Source organism: Pundamilia nyererei, unplaced genomic scaffold, assembly GCF_000239375.1.
Source record: "Pundamilia nyererei isolate P.nyererei 1_Seehausen unplaced genomic scaffold, PunNye1.0 scaffold00049, whole genome shotgun sequence".
Taxonomy (NCBI): domain Eukaryota; kingdom Metazoa; phylum Chordata; class Actinopteri; order Cichliformes; family Cichlidae; genus Pundamilia; species Pundamilia nyererei.
This window is the reverse complement of record NW_005187450.1, coordinates 1,027,104-1,047,159: the sequence shown is the minus strand read 5'-3', so window position 1 is coordinate 1,047,159 and position 20,056 is coordinate 1,027,104. Positions and strand designations below refer to the sequence as shown.

Sequence of the window (20,056 nt, the reverse complement as noted above, 5' to 3'; positions counted from 1 at the left end):
CAAACATCCTATGAATAACTTTCAGTTACACTGGTTATAAATGTTCTTGCATGAATGAGAAATTTACAGAAACATTGAACAAAATGCACGACGGAGAGCACAAGCAGTGTCTCCTTTTTCTCATAGCTCTAAATATTTAACAAAAAATACATTTTTTCAGCCAGCTGAATGGTGCTATAAACATTATTGACGGTTTGGGATAGAGGCACGCACCGACAGGTTGCTGGACCAGACAGACCAGCATCTGACAAAAGTATTGCAGCGATACCATCTAGTGGTGTAAATGCATACCCTGAGAGTACAGACGTTTCCACCTGAACCGAGTATATAAGCAACGGGGAAGACACCAGTCACAACTCTCGGGGTGGGTTTCACAGTCAGGGTTTTACACTGATGGATCTACTACTACTACATAAAGCCTTCTAATTCTGGACCACCTCAAGATCCTCCTCCAACTCTTCATTCTTCTTCTCTCGTCTTTGAAACGTTCTTATAAACCTGCTTGCAGACTTGTCCTTCACAGAACAGCTCCTAAGGAGAAAAGGTCAGAAAAGTTTTAATAATTACATTTTATTTAAATATAACAGATTAAAATGAGTTCAATAATACATAGTTTTTAAATTCTGTGTATTATGTAGAATGTCCAAATTCACAGTCTTACCAGATGAAGCTTGTCATCTTCAATCCAGTGAGCCCATCCCCTGTTCTTCTTCTCTCCAGTCTGTTCACATATTAGTTTGTTCCCCTCCCATCTCACGAGTGACTGCACAGGTAACAGAGAAGCAAAAGCGTGAATCACGACTTGTTTTTCAACATGCATAATATTCAAAGTACATCAATTATCTATGAAACAAACCCTTCCAATTATGATATTTATGATACACTTTAGCCATTCCCATTCACCTTCAGGTGTCTGTTGTCTAGTCCCTTTGTAAACTCGTTAAATTCCTGGCCCACTTTGAAGGTGACCGTGTAGTTTCGGAAAGTGCTCGTGGTTTTGACGATGAACTGGTCCTCCTGCCGCTCAATTTTTTTCTTTAAGGTAAGTTTTGCAGCAATTTTTCGTAAGGAAGCGCTTATGCCTGGAAAAGTGGAAAAAGAGGTTGAATGATAAATAGCCCCGCTGCCGTGTTTTTCTACAGAAGTGCATTTTGAATGATGTGAATGCACATACTCTGGAGGGAAACAACACGCGGACTTACCCAGCGCAATCATGTAGTTGTCAAAGTTGACATTGCTGATCATCTCCCATTTGCCACTCAGGCTGGCAGGCATGCTGACGGACTTGACTTTTCCTTCTTTTGGGAAGCGTGTAAGTGCAAGGTGATCCTGAGCTGGTCAGGTGCAGACTGGTGAGAGGAGGCTGAGGCAAATGCTGTTTATATGAGATCGGGAGACTCAGAGGCAGGTGTGTCCTGTCACCTGAGGATGAGAGAGGTGAACTGATTTGTTCCAGAGTAAAGAAGAGGCCAGACGTGTCAGACTGGTGCAACAGTTCAGTTTAAACATGGCTGTGAAAATTTGCCCCAGGCATCACGCCTTTATGGCATTCAAATCCTAATGGTGCATGTTATCCAGAAGCAGTGTTTGGATTTGAATGATGGACCGAAAGGCTTTTATCCTTTTCTTTTAATAAAACAAAAAGTTACTCAGAATTAATCACTTGTACAATGATGGCAAAGCAGTCACTCTATTTCTGTTATATAACTGCAGTAAATACAGCCATGTGAAAAGAGATTTTACATGACTAAGTACACAAACTAAGTCCACCCTAATTGCTTTGATAGGAATTAAGAAGGTAAGCAGCAGCAAGGAGCAGCTGGAATCGTTGGAATCATCACCGGGACAAAGCCTCTTCTCTCTAGATAGAAAAAGGCAGCACAGCCATAGAAGAGTGGACCAAAGTTCCTCCACAACCATGTCACTTTCTGTTTGACTGAAAAATCAAACAGAAAGTTGTAACTTCCAAGTTATTGTTTCTAAAGGTGGTTCTACAAGCTAATATATATATAGGTAATAATAATAATAATAATAATAATAATAATAATAATAGGTAATAATCATGGAATAAGGGCTGCACAGTCCTGTTGAAATCTTGATTTTTCACGACTGTAAATGTTATATTGACCGATTTGCACACTATACTTTTTACTGCACAGTTAGAGAAATCTTAAATTGTGATTATATGTATTTATCTCGTAGTGTAATAGCTGGTAGGCATACATTATCTGGCACTTTATCTTTTTTTGTAATGTTTTTGTACTATGTGTGAATTTGCTGTGGCACTGGACTCTCTCTGAGTTTCAACAATCTACATATTCCCAGAGAAAAAAAAAAATCATGCTCATCTCATTGAAGGTTTTATATTTATATAATAGTTTTATAGGGAGAGGGATTTCAATATTCCAGTCTAGACATAAACAGAATCAAACAGCTTCTGTTTCTTACAAACAGGGCTTACGTAAAAATGGCACACCTTTATGTGCAATGAGGAACATAGTGACACTCTTGCATTATCTGGCATGCAGTGTGAAAAGGATTGATGTAAGTCAAGTGTGGAAAAAATAAATAAATGAAACACAGGGCACTTATCCAAATACTCGGGTGTTGTTGTTGCTTCTTCTGACGGGGTGTCTTGTGACATGGGAAAACCACGTCAGGGTTTTTTCCCTGCCAACGCTCGAAATGTGCGTAAAGACAATGCAGACGTATTAACTGCTTAAATAAAACACAGAGGAGTTTGGGATGCTAGCTAAAACATACTCAGAGTAAATTGGTAGAAATAATAATGTTTTTCAAAACGAATCATAATAAAATTATTATTATTATTAAAATACTACTACTAATAATGATCAATTCTGATACTAATGATGATGTTCTCTGTTATATTCTAGTTTTAAACCCCATTACTATAATCACATCTCTTCATTTGGCTGAAGTTTCGTTATTTCACTGGAAATCTAAAAGTAAGGATAATCCTGCGAGATAAGCATTTTCATCATGAAAGCAAAGCTAGGACTTTCTAAGGATTCTTATCTGTGCGATAAAAGCAACAATGAATGGCTCACAAGGTGGTAAACAAAGTGCTGTTTATTTCTAGAATATCACATATCACGTCTTTATCATCAGATCTGCAGAAGTGGGTATTTAAAGCATGGAAAAATACAGCTCTAGGTACAAAAACATGTTGACTAACAGGAGTGCGCTGAAGCCAGACATGGAAAGGATAACTGGTAAAACAAGTGTGATTCAATTAATTCTCTATGCACCATATTTCATCTAATAAAAAACATCATCGGCTCACCATTTCACAGTTGAATGTAAATCCTTTGATTGGCTGGAAACACATTTATGTGACCGTTCATCTATATGATCTGCTGCTCAGTTATTTTGTGATCTTGTGTATTTTTCCCACACACGCAAACAAAAAGTTCTGGCAAAGTGAAACTGTTACTAAATCACTTCACTCAACAACCTGAAACACACCCATTCTTAGAAAAGACCCCTGTTCAGTGCAGGCACTGTCGGAAGCTTGAATTATGTGAATTTGTGTTTTGTTTTAAATTCACAGTCAAATTTCCTCAACTTGAGGAAGCGCCCGTGTACCTCTGGAGGGGCGCTAGAACCACATCTGCGTTTTTCTGCTCGCTCTCAGAGCTGTACAGGCCGTGCTCTTTGATGTAGTGAATGACGCTGTCTGGCAGAAGGTATCTGACGCTCTGGCCGCGCCGCAGCGACCGCCGCACATGAGTGGCTGAGATGTCGTTAGTCACCCATTCGCGGACGATATGGATGTTCTTGCGATACTTCCACAGCAAGTCTGACTGGTGGATGAACTTGTGTGGATCGCTGTTGCTGCGGGTGATGCAAACCAAACCGTGGTGGCCCACGATCTCTGCGATATCCTCCTGCTTCCACATGTTGGGAATCCCAAAAGACTCGAGGACGTCAGCCCCGCACAGCAACATCAGCTGAAGGTCATCTGAGCACAGAGAAACAAGTCTGTCAGCACAACCCAAGAGTCAACTAATCCACACTGTGCATATGCTTCAGGTCAAAAATTTTAGAACACCCCAATTCTTCCAGTTTTTTATTGAAATTCAAGCAGTTTAATGTCTCGTTGAGATTAAAGCATAGAACAACCATGGAATCCATTTATAAATCAAAATGTAATCTAAACGTTTCATCAAAGTAGTCACCTTTGGCAGAGAGAACAGCTAAAAACACTCATGGCATTATCTCTACAATGCCATCTATCCATCCGTTCAGCCGCATGAAAGTGAAGCTCTCTGTTTACCAGTCAACAGACGTCCCTGTCCTCTACTATGGTCGCGAGCTCTGGGTAGTGACTGAAAGAATGAGATCGCGGATACAAGCGGCGAAAATGAGCTCAGCCACCTGAGAATGGCTCAGAGTAGAGTCACTACTCCTCCACATCGAAAGAAGTCAGTTGAGGTGGTTCAAGCATCTGGCAAGGATGCCTACTGGCCAACTCCAGAATGAGGCCCAGGGGCAGACCCAGGACCTGCTGGAGACACAGAGGCCTAGAAATGCCTCTGTGTTCCTCGGGATAAGCTGGAGGTGGCGGCTGGAGAGAGGGAGGTCTGGGCATCCTTGCTTAGGCTACTGTGCCCACGACCGTGCCATGGATAAGGAGAAGAAAATGGATGGATGGAAGTTTTTCCCAGCTGTGTTGCAGAAGTTCCCATAAATGCATGGCACTTTTAGGATGGAGAGTGTGCTGGCCATTCCATTCTTGTTTCTTTTTCCTACTGTAGTTCCGGCACAGCTTGGACTTATGTTTTGGGTTTTTATCTTGGTGTAGGATGAACCCCTGACCAACTAGGTGCATACCAGAGGGTACTGCATGGCAATGCAGAACCATATTGGTTCAAGGTGCCTCTAAATCTGTACATGTCACCAACATCCCGAGACCATCACGCTTCCTCCTCATATTTAAAAGTTGATGTCACACTCAACATGTTTTTTCTTGTTCAATGGTGTACAAAAGTAGGTTGGTAGGACCAACTGTCAAAGCTTGATTAACCTCCTTTGCTGCAGAACAGGTTTAAGTTCTTAATCCATTTCCTGTTCTCTAAAAAAGGCCGTTGTATATTTCTGAAATATGTATTTTTTTTAGTTTTAGGTAACATTACACTATTTTAAGCTATTCATTGGACTTGAGCTGCTTGGATTTCAATTTAAAGAATGGAAGAATTGGGGTCTTCTTAAAGTTTGGACCATTAGTGTATTCACTATCTGTCATGGGGCAGAACAGTGCATATGTGACTGTCGCAGGAACTGCCTGAATTGACACACATGAAATCAAATTCTATTTATTTCAGCTTCTACATCAGTTGAGTTTGAAGGTGTGGAATAACAAAGAAGTGCGCTTACTGGAACTTGCCTACATTAGCTGCGAATAAGAACACACCCAAATGTCCTAATAAATTGTCAGTGGTCACGTTGGACTGCAGATCATTGCAGGGTTGAAATTTTGATGAGGAAAGAGGGTGATTCATAGAATAAAGAAGAAGATATTCAGTTCTGCTGCACTGGTTTTAAACTGAACTGCTGACATCTTAACCCTGTAACGCCAAGTGTAACGTATTTGATACATGAGATTTTGTGACCTCTGCATCTTCTGTTTTCCATTTTTTTTCCTGAATAAATTGGACAGTAAGTATTTAAGTAATACATTGCACAAAAATGCCAACTGTAGCTCACATATAACTCATATATGCAAACTGATAAAATTTATATTTAATACATTTTTTTGTCAGAATATTCTGGCAATTACACTTCATGGTTCAAGCTTTACAGGGTTAAGCAATGCTAGTAGAACTTAAATGCAAAGCATAGTATGCACTTCAACCTGCCAGCTTTTACAATGCACCTTCAGCAAAAATTCAAGTGCTTCCATAATGCATATTTTTCCCTTCCATGCCCCAGAGGCTCAGCTCGTGCTGTTAACACCACACCTGTGTATCCACACCCTAAACCCATTCTCTTGTCAGTTAAGCTGCAAACAGGAAAATCCTGACAACTACGTTTGTTGCATGGCTCGTTTGATGGACAAGAAAAGTTACAGACAATGACAGGGAGGTAAATGTATGGCATGACATACCTCTGTCTTTGTGATGATTCTCTTCTATGCGCCTCTTTTTTGCATACTTGATCGTGTCCACATCATCGATGTTCTGCTCTGCTGCAAGAAGCTCCTCATAGTGATGCCTGTAAATTTACAAATTGGAATCAAAGATTTTTATCAAGTAAAAACCACGCTGAGTGTATACTTTATTTACAGTTTGCTATAAAGTGGAAAAAGGCTACTATTGGTAGTTGTCAGTCAGCAAAATAGTGCTCCAAAGTCCAATTCTTGTTATGCTAAATGCATTTGATCTCATTATTAAACTGTTTTTGTGCCTTTTATGGGTTTTTTTCTTCAAGTCTGTGAGGCTGCAGTTTTATTTCAGATTCTTTTCACCATCAGCATTTAATAATTTCAGCCTTCAACTTAAACAATTAAGGAATTTTGATTGACTTTGTCTGATTCTATCTTGTTTGAACTGCACCTGCAAAGTTCTGGGAAGTATTCGGCAAATCATAACATGTATCAAGTATCATACCAGTGAAGGCTCTCACATTTCCTGCCTTGCATTTCTTCCTTTTCCTGCTGCCACAGGAAAACAAAGATTCTAAATAATGATTTCATTTATGTGAGGCATAATGATGTTAACTATCTAATATCTAATTAAGCCTGCACAAGTTTAATTTTAATCCCTAAGGTTTAAATCAAACCTCTATAATGGATTTTGTTACTTTAAGAATTAATTTATCTAGAACACACACACACACACACATATCAAATCTAAAGCAAAGCAAAAGCACTCAGACGCAAGAAATGTCAACTCACCGAACTACTTTAGCCGTTTCCACCCACTCTGGCTGCAAACTCTCCCAGGAATCCACCATAACCCAGTCTGAGCTTTCGGTAGCCAATCGAGTCATCTCCAGACGGTGGCAGGCTTCAATCAAGCCCTTTTTCTTATATGCATCACCCACTGGAGAGATGATTCCTCTCACCACCTTATACTGACCTTACGCACAAAAGAAGACATGTGTTTAAGTACTGGTCAGGTAAAATATTATATTTGAATTATTAGACTTTATTGGACAGAACAGTAGAGAAGAAAGTTGGAAGAGAGCACAAGGGAAATGACACACGGGAAACTGAGCAGAATAGAATCCAGGCAGCCACAGCCGAAACAAAGACAGAATCAAAGAAATCAGCATTTACTGAATAAATAATTGGTTCTAGCTCGATAGTGTTGTGGTTTACACATTAGCCTAACAAACAAAAGATCCCTGGTTTGATCCCAGGTCTGCCAAATCAAAATATGTGGTGAAATGCAAAGTCATTCCAGCTGGAGGGGTCCCAATGGGGTTGGGTCAGGAAGAGGATCTGGCATAAAACTCCCAAATCAAGTATGAGGCACAACCTAATAGTGTCTATTAATAATATAATAATGCAATATTAAAACACTGCCAGCTTTTCTGTACTGTCATATTAATCAATTTACAAAAGCATAATTCCTTCTTGAACTATTTTGTATCTGGGCTTTTGGTATAACAATTTTATCCAAAACACTTGTCTCTCCAATGTACTAATTCACAATCCCTTTTTAAGACAAAGCTACCCCTTTCACTTAATTTTTGCACATCTATCCATCTTCTTCCAATTTATCCATTTCAGGATTGCAGGGTACATTGCAAATCTGTTGCAGGGGTAACATATAGAAACAGAGAACCCTTCATGCACACATTTGCACCTATCATCCATTCATTTAAAAAAAAAAAAAAATGAATGGATGATAAAGGTGGAGATGCATCACACTAAAAGATCCAATTTTCATGTAACTCAACCTGTGTCTTCCAGGTGATCTCGAGCCAGTTCAAACATCCTCATGTGCATGTTGGTGATGGGGTTGAAGGACCCGCAGGCCAGCAGGACCACTTTGGTTATACTGTGACCCTCCATGGCTCATACTGGAGCTGGGTTTGCACAAACAAGGAGAAGAAACGAAGACTGATTAAGACTTGGCTGATCACATGTCGAGAATCGCTTTGTGGGGGGCGGAAACAGTATATTTGTATCAAGAGAGTAGTTTAACCTCGTTTAAATACAGTCTGTGAGCTTCATTAAGTGGAACTACAAACGTAAAGAAAACTAAAGTTCGACGCTTTATCTATGTTAAACGTTAGCATTCGACTATAACAAGTAGCTAACTTTAGCTTATCTATTGAGCACACAGCGCGAGCCTCCTTTTACGTCCAAGATTCTTAAACAGACAAAAACATGAACTCGGTGCTTAACTTAAAAGCAAATTATGCGTTTTTAATATAATGTCAAATAATGTAGTCATTGTAGTACCAAGACAAACAGCTACAGATACCATTTGTCTTTCACCTGCTTCCTTCTTTGACGTCACGGACTACGCTGTAAGATCCACTAATCCGATTGGACACAATCGACAAGGAAGCGGTGAGCCGCACCCGCTCTGGTGGTGCTGCGTTCACAATCACAAATTCCCCAAATCCCAAACGTCTCGACTAATAGTAAACGTGTTATAGCCGTATTTTAAGTAATTATTTTTAATTTTCCTCTAGAACGGCTACCTTCTTTAATTTACGACAAACTCTTGAGCAAATGCTAACATTCTACTAAGGCTGATTTGCAGCTGTTTACAAAGAAATTCCCGGTAAGATGTTTTCCTTTAGCATGTACGCTAGCTGTTTAGCTAACAAAACAACTTGGACTGTTTGCATGAACTTCCAACACACAGATACATTTATCTTATCAGTGTAGTCGCCAAAGAGACTGTTAGATCCGATAAAGTGTTGTGTTTTTTTTTTTCACTAACAGCTCTGCTCTCATCGAGTGGAAATAGCACGTTAGGTCATCTTTGAGTTATCTGTGAAGTACATCAGCAACAAAACCTAACGTGACCTGTTGTTTGGTGCCAGTTCTCTCAGTTCCCGTAGGAAAAATAGGATTTTAACTGAAGATGGCCTCTCGAGGGAAATCAGAAACTGGAAAATTGAGGCAAAATATGGAGGAACAACTTGACAGACTAATGCAGCAGCTTCAGGACCTGGAGGAATGCAGGTGTAGTACAGAAAAAGAAAAACAATAAACTCCTCTTGTGTGCTTTTGTATATGAAAATCTGGCATGCAGTACCTGAAGAATAACAAAGAGAATAAAAAAACAGTGAGTAAATAAATGCTTCTCTATTCTTTTGTTGTGTCTCAGTTTTGATTCCTTCATTTGTTTATTCCAGAGAAGATCTGGATGAGGAAGAGTACGAAGAGACAAAGAAGGAAACTTTGGAGCAGCTGGGTGAATTCAATGACTCCTTGAAGAAAATAATGTCAGGAGATATGACACTTGTGGATGAACTCAGTGGGATGCAACTGGTATGGACAATTAATGTGCTACTACTGTGTATTAGGAGTGCATTAAATAGGTTATAGCACATTGATTAAGAAAACTGTTGATTAGTAAAATGTCAGAACGTTCAGATGTTTCTGTCTTCATCAGGCGATCCAAGCTGCCATCAGCCAAGCCTTCAAAACCCCGGAGGTGATACGACTTTTTGCTAAGAAGCAGCCAGGACAGCTGAGAAGCAGACTGGCAGAGGTTTGCAATGTCAAATATATATTGTATAATATATATACACACACACACACACACACACAGAGTTGTGGTAAGAAGTTTACACACCCTCATCATGTGCATGAATATCACGTTAATTTGGGGCATTTAATGATTTCTTTGATGTTTCATTTTTACTTTCTGTATTAATGACTTGGAAAAACATGAATTGTGTGCACAAGATTGAATTTAATTTGGATTTTCTCTAAACCATACATTCCCACTAATATTTGATTAAATTGTCATCTCCACTTTTGCTTAACATCAACAATCTTCTGGCATACTTCTTGCTGCATATCTGACCGATCTTCTCGGCAGTGTTGGCAGAATCCATTTAAATTGGTCGGTTTCCTGGCACAGACACGACTTTTAAACGCAGTCCATACATTTTCAACAAGAATGGGGTCGGGGCTTTGGGAAGGTCATTCCAAAAGCTTAATGTTAGCCTGTTTTATCCAAACTGAAACCAGTTCTGATGTGTGTTTGGGATTATTGCTCTGATCATGTGTTGTGTTCATTTGAGGTGAAGTTGAAGAATTTAGAGGTATTCCTCATCCTTCCTTATTCCATCCACTTTGTCCACTTATTGAAAGATTTAAGTGAGTGCATGTCTATATTTAAACCTATTATTTTACCCTGTGTGGATTGGAGGAAATCCCCCAAAAAATTCAAACTTGTTTTAAAATTCTTCTTGCTTAATATCATGAAAGATGTTTGCTGGAAGAACAGTTCAAAGAAATTATCAAAAGCCCCAAATTGCCATGATTGCACACACATTTCTGACCACAACAGCAGAGTTCAGTCACACCTCAGTGTTTATGTGTGGATTCATTTGCCGACCGGTGTGTGGCATACTGTGCAGATGGACCGCGATGTGATGGTGGGAAAACTGTCACGGGACGTGTACACGCAGCAGAAAATGGAAATCCTCACTGCCTTGAGAAAACTGGGGGAGAAGGTGAGGAGCACTCAGAGCACACATGATTATCCACAGAATTGAGGATGATTCAGCGGCTTGTGCTACGTAAAGTCTGAAATGATTCATTTCAGTCATGCAGCCCTCACTAGCTGCCTCAAATCTTTCCTTTCATTCATGTTGTAATTATGTGACAGCTCACCCCAGAAGACGAGACGTTCCTCACTGAAAACGCCACAGCGACCCTGAGCCAGTTTGAAAAAGTGACTGCAAACCAAGGTGAGCATAAAGATGATTTTACTACAAAACTGATACTTTCTCACAGATATTTCTGTTGACCTCATTTTGCTTTCCTTTTTTCAGGGTCCGAAGACAAAATAATGGCTTTAGCTAGCTCTGGTGTGAAAACAAAGTCATAGCAGTTCTGCAAAAAAAATGAAGACAAAAATGTGCCATCCGATTATGGATTTTCTAAACAATCAGTGCGCTTTTGAGTGCTACTGCAGACGCTGACACTTTTAACAGTATTGTTTTATATGTACACGTCAATCTTTGTAAATGTCTTTTAATCGTCCAGATAAAGTGTAAAAATGTATTTTAGGTACGAGCCTGTGATTTGCTAAAAGGCGCGTGAATGTAGAGGACGGCGCAGACAGTTTGTTATTATGATCTTGTGGTTTGTGCAGTGATTCTTTATTCCAAAATTTCAATATTCAACAGTGCTGTTTTTAGGATGCAGTTTTCCTTCAGGGTGTATTTTTATTTCAGCTAAAACTGTGCCGTCACTTGTGTGCAGGTGAGATGTAGAGTCTGATATCTTCAGTAAAACTCGATGAGTCTTTCACCAGTTTAGTTGAAATGTGCTGAGTCTGCAGGGTGGATTAGAGCAGCCGTCGTCCAACAATATGAGAATCATAAAGTTTTATTAATAGTGTGGGTCTTCGGTCTGTTCATGGAGAAAATACAGAGAAAATACAAAGATTTTACAGGATGAAGTAATGAATCGAGACGCTTTACCACTATTCAGTGTCACTTGGGTGTTTCCATTATTTTAATGAGTCCTTTATGCATTTATTATCATGCAACTCCCTTCAAACTGATGACTGTAGTTTCATGTTGACAGTGATGAAGTTTGATAGTTTTTAAACTCGCATCAGAGTCTGTGTAGAAGTGAATGTCACAATGTTTACAGCATTAATCTTGATATTCTTGCTACTTTTAATGTGAGTAAAAAGAAAACTAACAACAGGCTTCATGTTTTATTTCCCGCCATGTACACCTGTTCAGCTGCTCATCAGCATTAATATTTTATCAGCCAATCACATTGCATGTAGGCATGTTAGCATGGTCAAACAGTATCGTGAACAGTATAAAAGCATGGATCTGATTGGGCTGCTGCTGGTGGTGTAATGGTGTGGGGGATATTTTCTTCACACATTTTGGGCATCAAATAAACACCACAGCTTACCTGAGTGTTACTGCAGGCCATGTCCGTCACTTTATGACCACCGTGTATCCGTCTTGAATCTTTGCCGAAAGAATTAAGGTAATTCTGAAGGCAAGGAGGGTCCAACTTGATACTAGCAAGTCAAATCTAATAAAGTATCTCATGAGTGTATACACTGTTACATTCGTGGATGCTCATTTTAAACATGGCCAAAGTCTGAAATAATGAGATTGGCAAACATACGTGTTGTCCCGGAGTGCCTAAAGCTTCAAACTGCTCTCATGGTTCACTTGAGACAGTTTTCAACTCTTGTCTCTGTATGATGTCACTGAGAGTGGGTATCACCCACCCACCTGCTGTTCAAACCCGTTTTTGAGGGGCAGCCAATTCTAAGAAAGGGAACTGAGAAATATACCCAAGCATTAAGGCCTTACTGGTATTACTGGTGGTTCTACTATACACAGTTTGAAATGTGAATCATGCAAAGCAGCCCTGGTAGAGCGCACGAATAAAAGCATGGAGTTGAAAAGGAGCATAATAAATCCACCAGCTCTAGATTTTATCGTGGAGCTGTAGCAGATCTCAGTTTCACCACCAGAGGGCAACAGTGCTCAATATTTACAAAAAAAAAAAAAAAAGACTCACAGCACCACCCAGGGTGTGTTCCCATGCTGTGCACCGGCACCATGTTTACACTAGAGAATACAATGAAGGAAAACAAGAGCAGACAGAAGTTATACCCCATCTCATCTTCCTTTATTTTGTTTACGAGCAAGCATCAACCTCACTACATTTGCCTTTCAACTGGTAGAAAAGAGAGCAGCTCCAACAAGCACAACGGAAACATCCAACCACGCTGAAAACACCGTCACCGTCCATTTTGAGCAGATTTTAAAACAAAGAGAAAAAAAAATTTCTTGAGTGTCATGGATGTGTGAAACAGACAATCTGAGAATCAGTAGTGTATCACGTCTCCTTTCTCACTCCGGTCTCATAGGCCCACGTGGAGCGTACACACACACACTTGTGGTTCATGCAAAGTCAATATACCCCCACCCACCTGTCCATCCACCCACCCTTCCTTACTTCATCTTGATGTCGTTACAGTATGGTTGCATTTCAGATTGTTAGGCAGTGACATTCATTGGGGGCGCACCAGAAAGCAAACGAGATGCTAGTGAACCTTTCAACTGTAGCTGAAATGTGGACATGAAGTGTTTGACACAATGAAACCGTGAGAATTGCGTCACCGACAGGCATATATACTCTTGTGAAATTTCATGCTGCCCTCAAAAAAAAAAAAATTTAAAAAAAAATTGTTTCTCAACAGCTCAAGCAACAGGACACTGTTAAAAAGAAAAAAAGAAACTCACCTTCCACTATACACAAATAGGTCAGTATACACGCTGTATGCTGCCAAAGCAATTTCATAATGTACATCTTTTAAAGGTGGATTCCGTCAATATGATTTTTAAGTACAATATCTATAGAAGATACAATGTGGATCTACTCCTCTACACATCAACAAGGACACGTGACATCTACGTAAAATGTTTTCACCTGTAATAAAACTAGCGTCGGCCTATTATCGCGACAAACTGAGAGAAAACGTCTCCCCAGCTACGAAAGAAATCTAGCATTAAAAATAAAAATTAAAGAGCACGGATAAGTGTGTTTGTTAGACCAGCTAATTACGCTATGATCGGCAAAAGGCACTCCCATCTCAGCCGGCTCAGACCTGGCGCCCCCCCCCTTTATAATTTTTTATTTTTTTTATTATTTTTTTTAAAACAAGCCAAAGTCATCATGGAAGGGAGACTGTTCACTACGTTTCAAATGCACACCTATTAAAGAAAATCAAATAAATCAAATTGATTCACTGAGCTGAAAACAAAAGTAGCCTGGAAACTTTTTACATCAACAATAATAATAAGCGTTGAAGGTGTTTTTAATTAATTTTGGCCTCTGAAAACGGATTTGCACGCATAGACTTTTCCAATCCCGATAATGCCATTTTCTGCACAATCCAAAGCCCCAAACATGGTCGTAATAAATGCAGGTTTGGGAAACGCTTATATTTTACTCTGTACCCCCCCCATAAAAGACGAACATTAAAATCGTTCAGTGTGACGGCACGTTTTTATCTGGTCTGGTGAAAGATTATATATACAAGTTATGGACAACAGTGTCTGAGAGGAGACAAGAGGTCGGACACACTTTCCCAATCGTAAGCTTCATACTAATACCCGAAGGAAAATAAGTTTACCAAATGTAAACAAATATCTTTGAACAACTCTACAGTACAGTTTCATGTACAATAAAATCTAGTGGTCTACTGCAAAAAAATATCTCACTTTAAGATTCAAAGATTCATTTTTAAAGTGTTTTCCTGCTGAAGCAGCAAACAGTTTAAAATGTACCTCATACAGGCTATGTAGTATTATTTTAGGTAAAATAGCCGTGCCATGAACAGAAAAAAAAAATAAAACATTGCCAGCAATTCAACGATTCAGCCAGTCTCCACTAAAGCTCATAAACATTTTCTTTCAGTAGCTTGAAAGGGTTTCTCCTTGAACCACAACAGGGACTGGGACAGGGACAAAGGTTTTAAAGCTGCTGAGGACATTTTAGTACCCTTATTTTCACCACGAACGGCACTGCTGAGCCGATCTTTGTGATTCCACACGACATTTTCTGAAACTGAAAGAAGATTCCCTCTGTAGTGTACATCAGTGAGATCTGCTGGGAATGAAACAACACTAAAGCCAGGAGTAGAGCGTTGCCACGCGCGCAAGCGAAGCAAAAGCATCATGTGAAGCTGAAACCGTCAACTAAGCCCTCTGAGAAAGCAAAAGAAACTACTTTACTCCTCGCAAAAGATTAAAGAAAAGGGACGAAATGGACACCTTTTTGTCATGGAAACCGCTGAACAGTCCTCGGTTTCGCATCATGAAGCGAGACATTTTGTACAAGCGTGATGGAACAGCTTTTGCAGAAATTCAGCGGCATGCTGCGACAGCCTGTGTGACACAAATAGTCTACATTACATAATCGTAGATATTGGACCCCATTGATTAGGTCTTCACTAACACATTGACTAATTACATGGTTTCATTATATTTACAAAAATCTTTAAAAAGCAATTTATTTCTCTACACATGACTTCCCCAAAATTTCTCCATGCACTAAAAAGAAAAACAAAAAAACAAAAAAGAAATGGAAGAGGAAAATGCAGTCTACTTGTTAAAAGCATCATTTTCGATTCACTGTGGACTACAAGTCAAGAAAACCCAAGTCGGAGCTAGTTGTGAGTTTAGCGAATTAATCTACAAGCATTAGCAAAGAATATACATCAGGAGAAGCGATTACTCTGCTCTTCAAAGCCGTACATCTGAGAGAAAACAAAGTGCAGGGTTGGCTTCCTCACACAGTTCCAATGTAAGCCAGGTTTTCCTGGGAATTAAAATATAATAAATAAAAAAAAGTCAGCAATCTGGTGATGACTACACTACACTGAGTACCACCACTAAGATAACAACAGGAAAACCTTGACCATATATACGCTGAAGGGACTTTATGTTTCTCCTTTTCTTGATTTTTTTTATTTTTGTTAAGTTTTTACATCATGGCTCCTAGACATGAAACTGCAGGGAGTGCTGTGTTTGTGAGTGTGTGTGTGAGGGAGGGAGTATGAGTGAGTTTCTGATGTGTGTGTCGGGAGCTCTTGTTTGGGTGTCTTGTGTGTGTTTAGTAGGTGAGGGTGGAGTCGTCCCACTCCAGCTGCTGCTGTCTGCTGGCCCCCTGCTGGTCCTCCGGCTCGCCGCCCTCCTCGTCTTCGCTGCTCTCTGACTCAGCGCTCGTGATGTCATCTTCTTCCTCGCCGTCCTCGCTCTCCTCCTCCTCTTCCTCCTCCTCCTCGCTGCTGTGCTGGTCCTCGTACGTCTGCATTAGTGACAGCGAGAGAAAAGATGGAGACTGTGACTGTGGGCACTCATTTTGTGATCTTAAATACTCAATTACTTAAATTGGGCGACCAGGGGGGTTCAGGGGGTTGGGAAGCTCATCTTGTAACCGGAAGGTCGCCGGTTCGATCCCCAGCTCTGTCTGTCTTGGTTGTTGTGTCCTTGGGCAAGACACTTCACCTACCGCCTACTGGTGATGGCCAGAGGGGCCGACGGCGCGATATGTCAGTCTGCCCCAGGGCAGCTGTGGCTACAACTGTAGCTTCCCTCCACCAGTGTGTGAATGTGAGAGTGAATGAATAGTGGTATTGTAAATAAATATAAATGCAATCTATTATTATTATTAAATCCGTGTTAGAAAAACTTTATACAGATCATGGCTTTGCTGAGCACCGTGCACGTTACCTTCCTGTTTCACATCATTTTCATGTATGTAACTGTGTTTGGACAACACAGCAGCCTCTGCTAATCTGACAAGTGCAGGCTCCTTTAGATGTTTTCTAGCAAAGACTAATCTGGCCTTCTTATTGCTCCTTGTTGTAAATCCTCTGCATTCCCATTTATGAAGACGTCTCTTGATTATAGACTCTTCACAATAATACGCCTGCCTCCTTAAGATTTTGTTAAACACTTGGAATAAGCTCCACGTCTTTCATCTGCAAAACTTGAGCTAAGTCTGCCCTTCAATCACATCTTGTTTGCTTAAAATCCTCTGTGGTGGTGACAAAGGTTTATCACGTCCACTGTTCTGAATTTCACACATTAGAAAACACTGGGGCCATTAGACACAATAAAAAAACCCAACAGTCATAGCAGTGAGCCTTTCAAGGTAAACTCGATGTCATTGAACTGTGCACATGAGACGCATTAACCAAACCTAAATAGATTCGGACGTTTCAAGTACACTTTGATGTAAATATGACGGAAGTTCAACACATCAGGTGAAAAGCTAACATGGGATGTAGATTAGCATTAAAAGGCAGCGACATACAATAAAACCACGGGAGAGGATTTAATGCACGTCTCTTATTGCCGAAACGCTGCATTACCTCAATAACTTTCTCCTACGAACCAAATCCATGCAATAAAAATAACAAACCACTTTGAAAGAGTCATTTCCAAGATACTCAGGAAATTGAGCGTCTCGTTTCAGCTCTGTTTAACAAAACAGAGCTACCAAAAAAGGCCATCATCTTTTAACAAATCTGTATGTCTCACTGGAGAGTTTGTATATGATCAGATTATTTTGGTCAAATGTGTAAAGTCTCACTCGGCAGATGTGCTGTGATTTAGTCACAGCAGGATGGGAGTTAAAGCAAATCAAAACGTGGTAAATAATCGGTCCTTTTAACAAACAGTAAAGCAACAACGAGTAATCGAATGACTCAGAAAGACATGAATCTTCTTGTACAAATATATTCAGCCCACTAGCTGACTCATTCGCCTCATTTTGGGCTTTTGGGAAAAGAAGCTGCTTCCTTGTTTCATTCTTGTGCGTCAGTCAGGTAATGTGACTTACATATTTGCAGCAGAGTCTCTCTCTCGTCCCCACAAGGCTGCTAATTACAAGGGGCTCAGACAAAACTAGGGCACAGTTTTAACATCACCCAGTTCGCATTAGCAGGCGACAAGCTGTCTGGGCTACAGCCTAACACCAGCAGCGAAATTCTGTTAAACAGCTTTTCACCAGTTAATCACCATCATAATCATTTTTTTCGTTGCTTATTTTGCTTCCCTGCTTCCTCCTCTCGTGTCGTTTTACCTCCATGGGGTTTACGGTGATGGTGAGGGCTGAATCGTCCCAGTCCATCTCGTTCTCCTTGCCGTTTTCCTGGTCCCTCATGGTGCGCTGGTGTGCAGCTCGGATGCGGAACACGCCCAGGATGATCATGAACACCAGGAAGCTGACGCACACCACGATGACGATGGTGGCAGCGCTCGGAACCACTACGAGGAGGTAAACCACATCAGGAAAAACACTGATTAGTTAGACGCAAAACAACACTTCACGATCAAATATGTGGAGACGCAGCTTCCACCGCCGCTTTGGCTTTATGGCGTGCTCCCAGCGATCTGTACACACACGTGCTTTTAGCTGTATAAGGTGTTGAGGCTGTTTTTCTTTAAATAGCTTAGCCCGTCTCGCGCCAACCTGCTCCACTTTCCATATTAGCAGGAAGAGCCCTCTCTGGTGCAGTGGCGAGCTTAGCGAGGCAGTCAGCTTAGAAGAATACAGAAGCCGGAAAATAAAAGGTCGTGCTCAGTGTGCACTGCCTGTACAGATGTCACAAACAGCGCTCAAAAGTAATCCCTAACTTGGTCCATTAAAAAACAGACACACTAGTGTTTCATACATGCCCCACTTCTGCTTAGTAGGCTGTAATCCTCCTGCTTCATATCACAAATCTTTTTCTACAGCAACAATTAAGCTGATTACTGGTGTGCTTATGATATTTAGTGTTGCATTCAACAGATAAACACGATATTGCAGCCAATACTGAGGAAAAAAATAAACACTACTGCTTAATTTATTTTCCAGGCATCCTTAAATTAATTTTTGCAGGAAAGATTTTTATACTTTGATTTTGTGTCTTTTTCCACGTCGCTGAAACAGATGCATGTTTGATTTTTTCTTCTTTTTTTTTTTTTTTGAAACTTTGGTGAATCGATGGCTGCAGATGACTACTGATTCTCTATGCAACCTGCTGAAAAAGGATGAAGCATTCTCCATGTTTCAGTACCTGAGGCCTGATGAGCGTTGACCAAATTATGCCCAGACAGATCCACAGAGGCGTGATGGACAGGGTTGATGAAGTTGGGCTGCACCATGGCATTGTTGCCATGCTCCATGGGACTGGCTGTGTGGATTACATTAACCTAGAGAGAAATAAAGACCACACTTGAAGTGAGGGCGCACAAGTATGTGGATAACACCAGGACAGGCTGGTCACGGTTCAGTGTGAACGTGACAAACGCTCAGACGTACCTCGACCTTAAAGTCGTTGCTGATGTAGCGACCATTGAGTTCAGAGCAGACCAGTTTAAATTTCCTGTCAAAGAGAGCCTCGGTGTGCCAGTTCTTGTAACGGATAAGGTGCAGGACCTGCTCGTAGTTGGCCATGGTGTTCACACCTGGACCACAGAGAAGGGGGGGGTTAATGACAAGCTCTTGTTGGTGAAATGTACCATTCCTTTTTTTTTTTTTTTCTAGCTATATGCTAGTTAAGGCTTCCTAGCCGAGCACGGTGGTCTGTACCGGTGATGACGAGCCCCACGTTGGATGAGCTCATCTCTAAGCTGCGCTGCTGCAGCTGGGACATGTCCACTTCAAGGCTCTCGTGCTCTCCGTCCAGCTCGTCTCCCACCACAGTCACTTCACACGTGTCCAGGTTGTGCATGATTTCCTCCGACACCACCGTCTCTTGGACTGAAAGAACAAAAGCACAAAAACGATTGAGGAGGAAGATTTGGAGCACTCTTGAAAATCTGAAACAGCACTCCTTCTCTATTTCTTCAAGAACTGGCTGCCCTTTCCAAACAAATAGATACAGATTAAGAGCAAGGGAACAAATATTTGTGATTTTATTTCTGTGCAATCAAGAAAACAAAGTAATCTAAAGAACTGGAGTAAGAGAGAAAGATCCAGAACTGATGAGACATGCTAAAACGAGTCAACTACTGACATTATAGAATATGCAACGTGCTCTTTAGAAATGCTGGTAAACAAAGAATCCTGGCTCCAACAGTTAGTCCAATAAAACAACTACAGCAGATTTAGCAATGTTATTATACTTGTATATCAGAGAAAGTGATTTTATTATTTAAATCATAATGTTGTAATAGTCGGCATCCTCAGCTTGCTTATGAAACAAATTAATATTTCATGCATCTACTGCCTGTACCATTTGACTCTTCAAAGCTCCATTTTAATGACTCTTAATTATCTACCGTGTCATCTCTTGTTTGCGAGGTGTGTAAGGTGGGGCAGGGTAATGCAGGTGATAGCAGCAGAGCT

The 20,056-nt window shown here is 40.6% G+C and overlaps 4 protein-coding genes across 9 annotated transcripts in view; 1 reads left to right on the top strand and 3 right to left on the bottom strand.

Annotated features, from left to right (window-relative positions):
- Positions 1–411: 411 nt before the first annotated feature.
- Positions 412–1,338, bottom strand: rbp7a (retinol binding protein 7a, cellular). Its single transcript, XM_005732898.1, has 4 exons — positions 1,203–1,338; positions 904–1,082; positions 662–763; positions 412–531 (listed from the first exon to the last, which is right to left on the bottom strand). The coding sequence occupies exons 1-4, from the start codon at positions 1,273–1,275 to the stop codon at positions 460–462; spliced, it is 426 nt and encodes a 141-aa protein (XP_005732955.1). The 5' UTR covers positions 1,276–1,338; the 3' UTR covers positions 412–459.
- A 1,737-nt stretch (positions 1,339–3,075) lies between these two features.
- nmnat1 (nicotinamide nucleotide adenylyltransferase 1) lies at positions 3,076–8,534 on the bottom strand. 3 transcript variants are annotated; one of them, XM_005732901.1, is made up of 5 exons: positions 8,471–8,534; positions 7,927–8,055; positions 6,917–7,100; positions 6,128–6,234; positions 3,076–3,982 (listed from the first exon to the last, which is right to left on the bottom strand). In XM_005732901.1, exons 2-5 carry the CDS (start codon positions 8,039–8,041, stop codon positions 3,582–3,584), a joined length of 807 nt encoding a protein of 268 aa, XP_005732958.1. In that variant the 5' UTR covers positions 8,042–8,055; positions 8,471–8,534; the 3' UTR covers positions 3,076–3,581. The 3 variants fall into 3 exon arrangements, with proteins under 3 accessions (XP_005732958.1, XP_005732956.1, XP_005732957.1); XM_005732899.2 differs by having other exon boundaries at positions 8,457–8,533; XM_005732900.2 differs by having other exon boundaries at positions 8,435–8,502.
- A 31-nt stretch (positions 8,535–8,565) lies between these two features.
- lzic (leucine zipper and CTNNBIP1 domain containing) lies at positions 8,566–11,878 on the top strand. Its single transcript, XM_005732902.1, has 7 exons — positions 8,566–8,762; positions 9,028–9,169; positions 9,343–9,478; positions 9,603–9,701; positions 10,579–10,674; positions 10,830–10,911; positions 10,996–11,878. The coding sequence occupies exons 2-7, from the start codon at positions 9,069–9,071 to the stop codon at positions 11,049–11,051; spliced, it is 570 nt and encodes a 189-aa protein (XP_005732959.1). The 5' UTR covers positions 8,566–8,762; positions 9,028–9,068; the 3' UTR covers positions 11,052–11,878.
- Positions 11,879–13,988: 2,110 nt separating this feature from the next.
- Positions 13,989–20,056, bottom strand: part of clstn1 (calsyntenin 1) — a 34,232-nt gene continuing 28,164 nt past the window's right edge. For all 4 annotated transcript variants that reach the window (XM_005732894.2, XM_005732896.1, XM_005732895.2 and 1 more), the window contains 5 exons: positions 19,298–19,468; positions 19,028–19,173; positions 18,783–18,918; positions 17,804–17,988; positions 13,989–16,021 (listed from right to left, as the gene is read on the bottom strand). In XM_005732894.2, the coding sequence (XP_005732951.1) occupies positions 15,827–16,021; positions 17,804–17,988; positions 18,783–18,918; positions 19,028–19,173; positions 19,298–19,468 (833 nt within the window). In that variant the 3' untranslated portion in view covers positions 13,989–15,826. The remainder of the gene's footprint in view (positions 16,022–17,803; positions 17,989–18,782; positions 18,919–19,027; positions 19,174–19,297; positions 19,469–20,056) is intronic.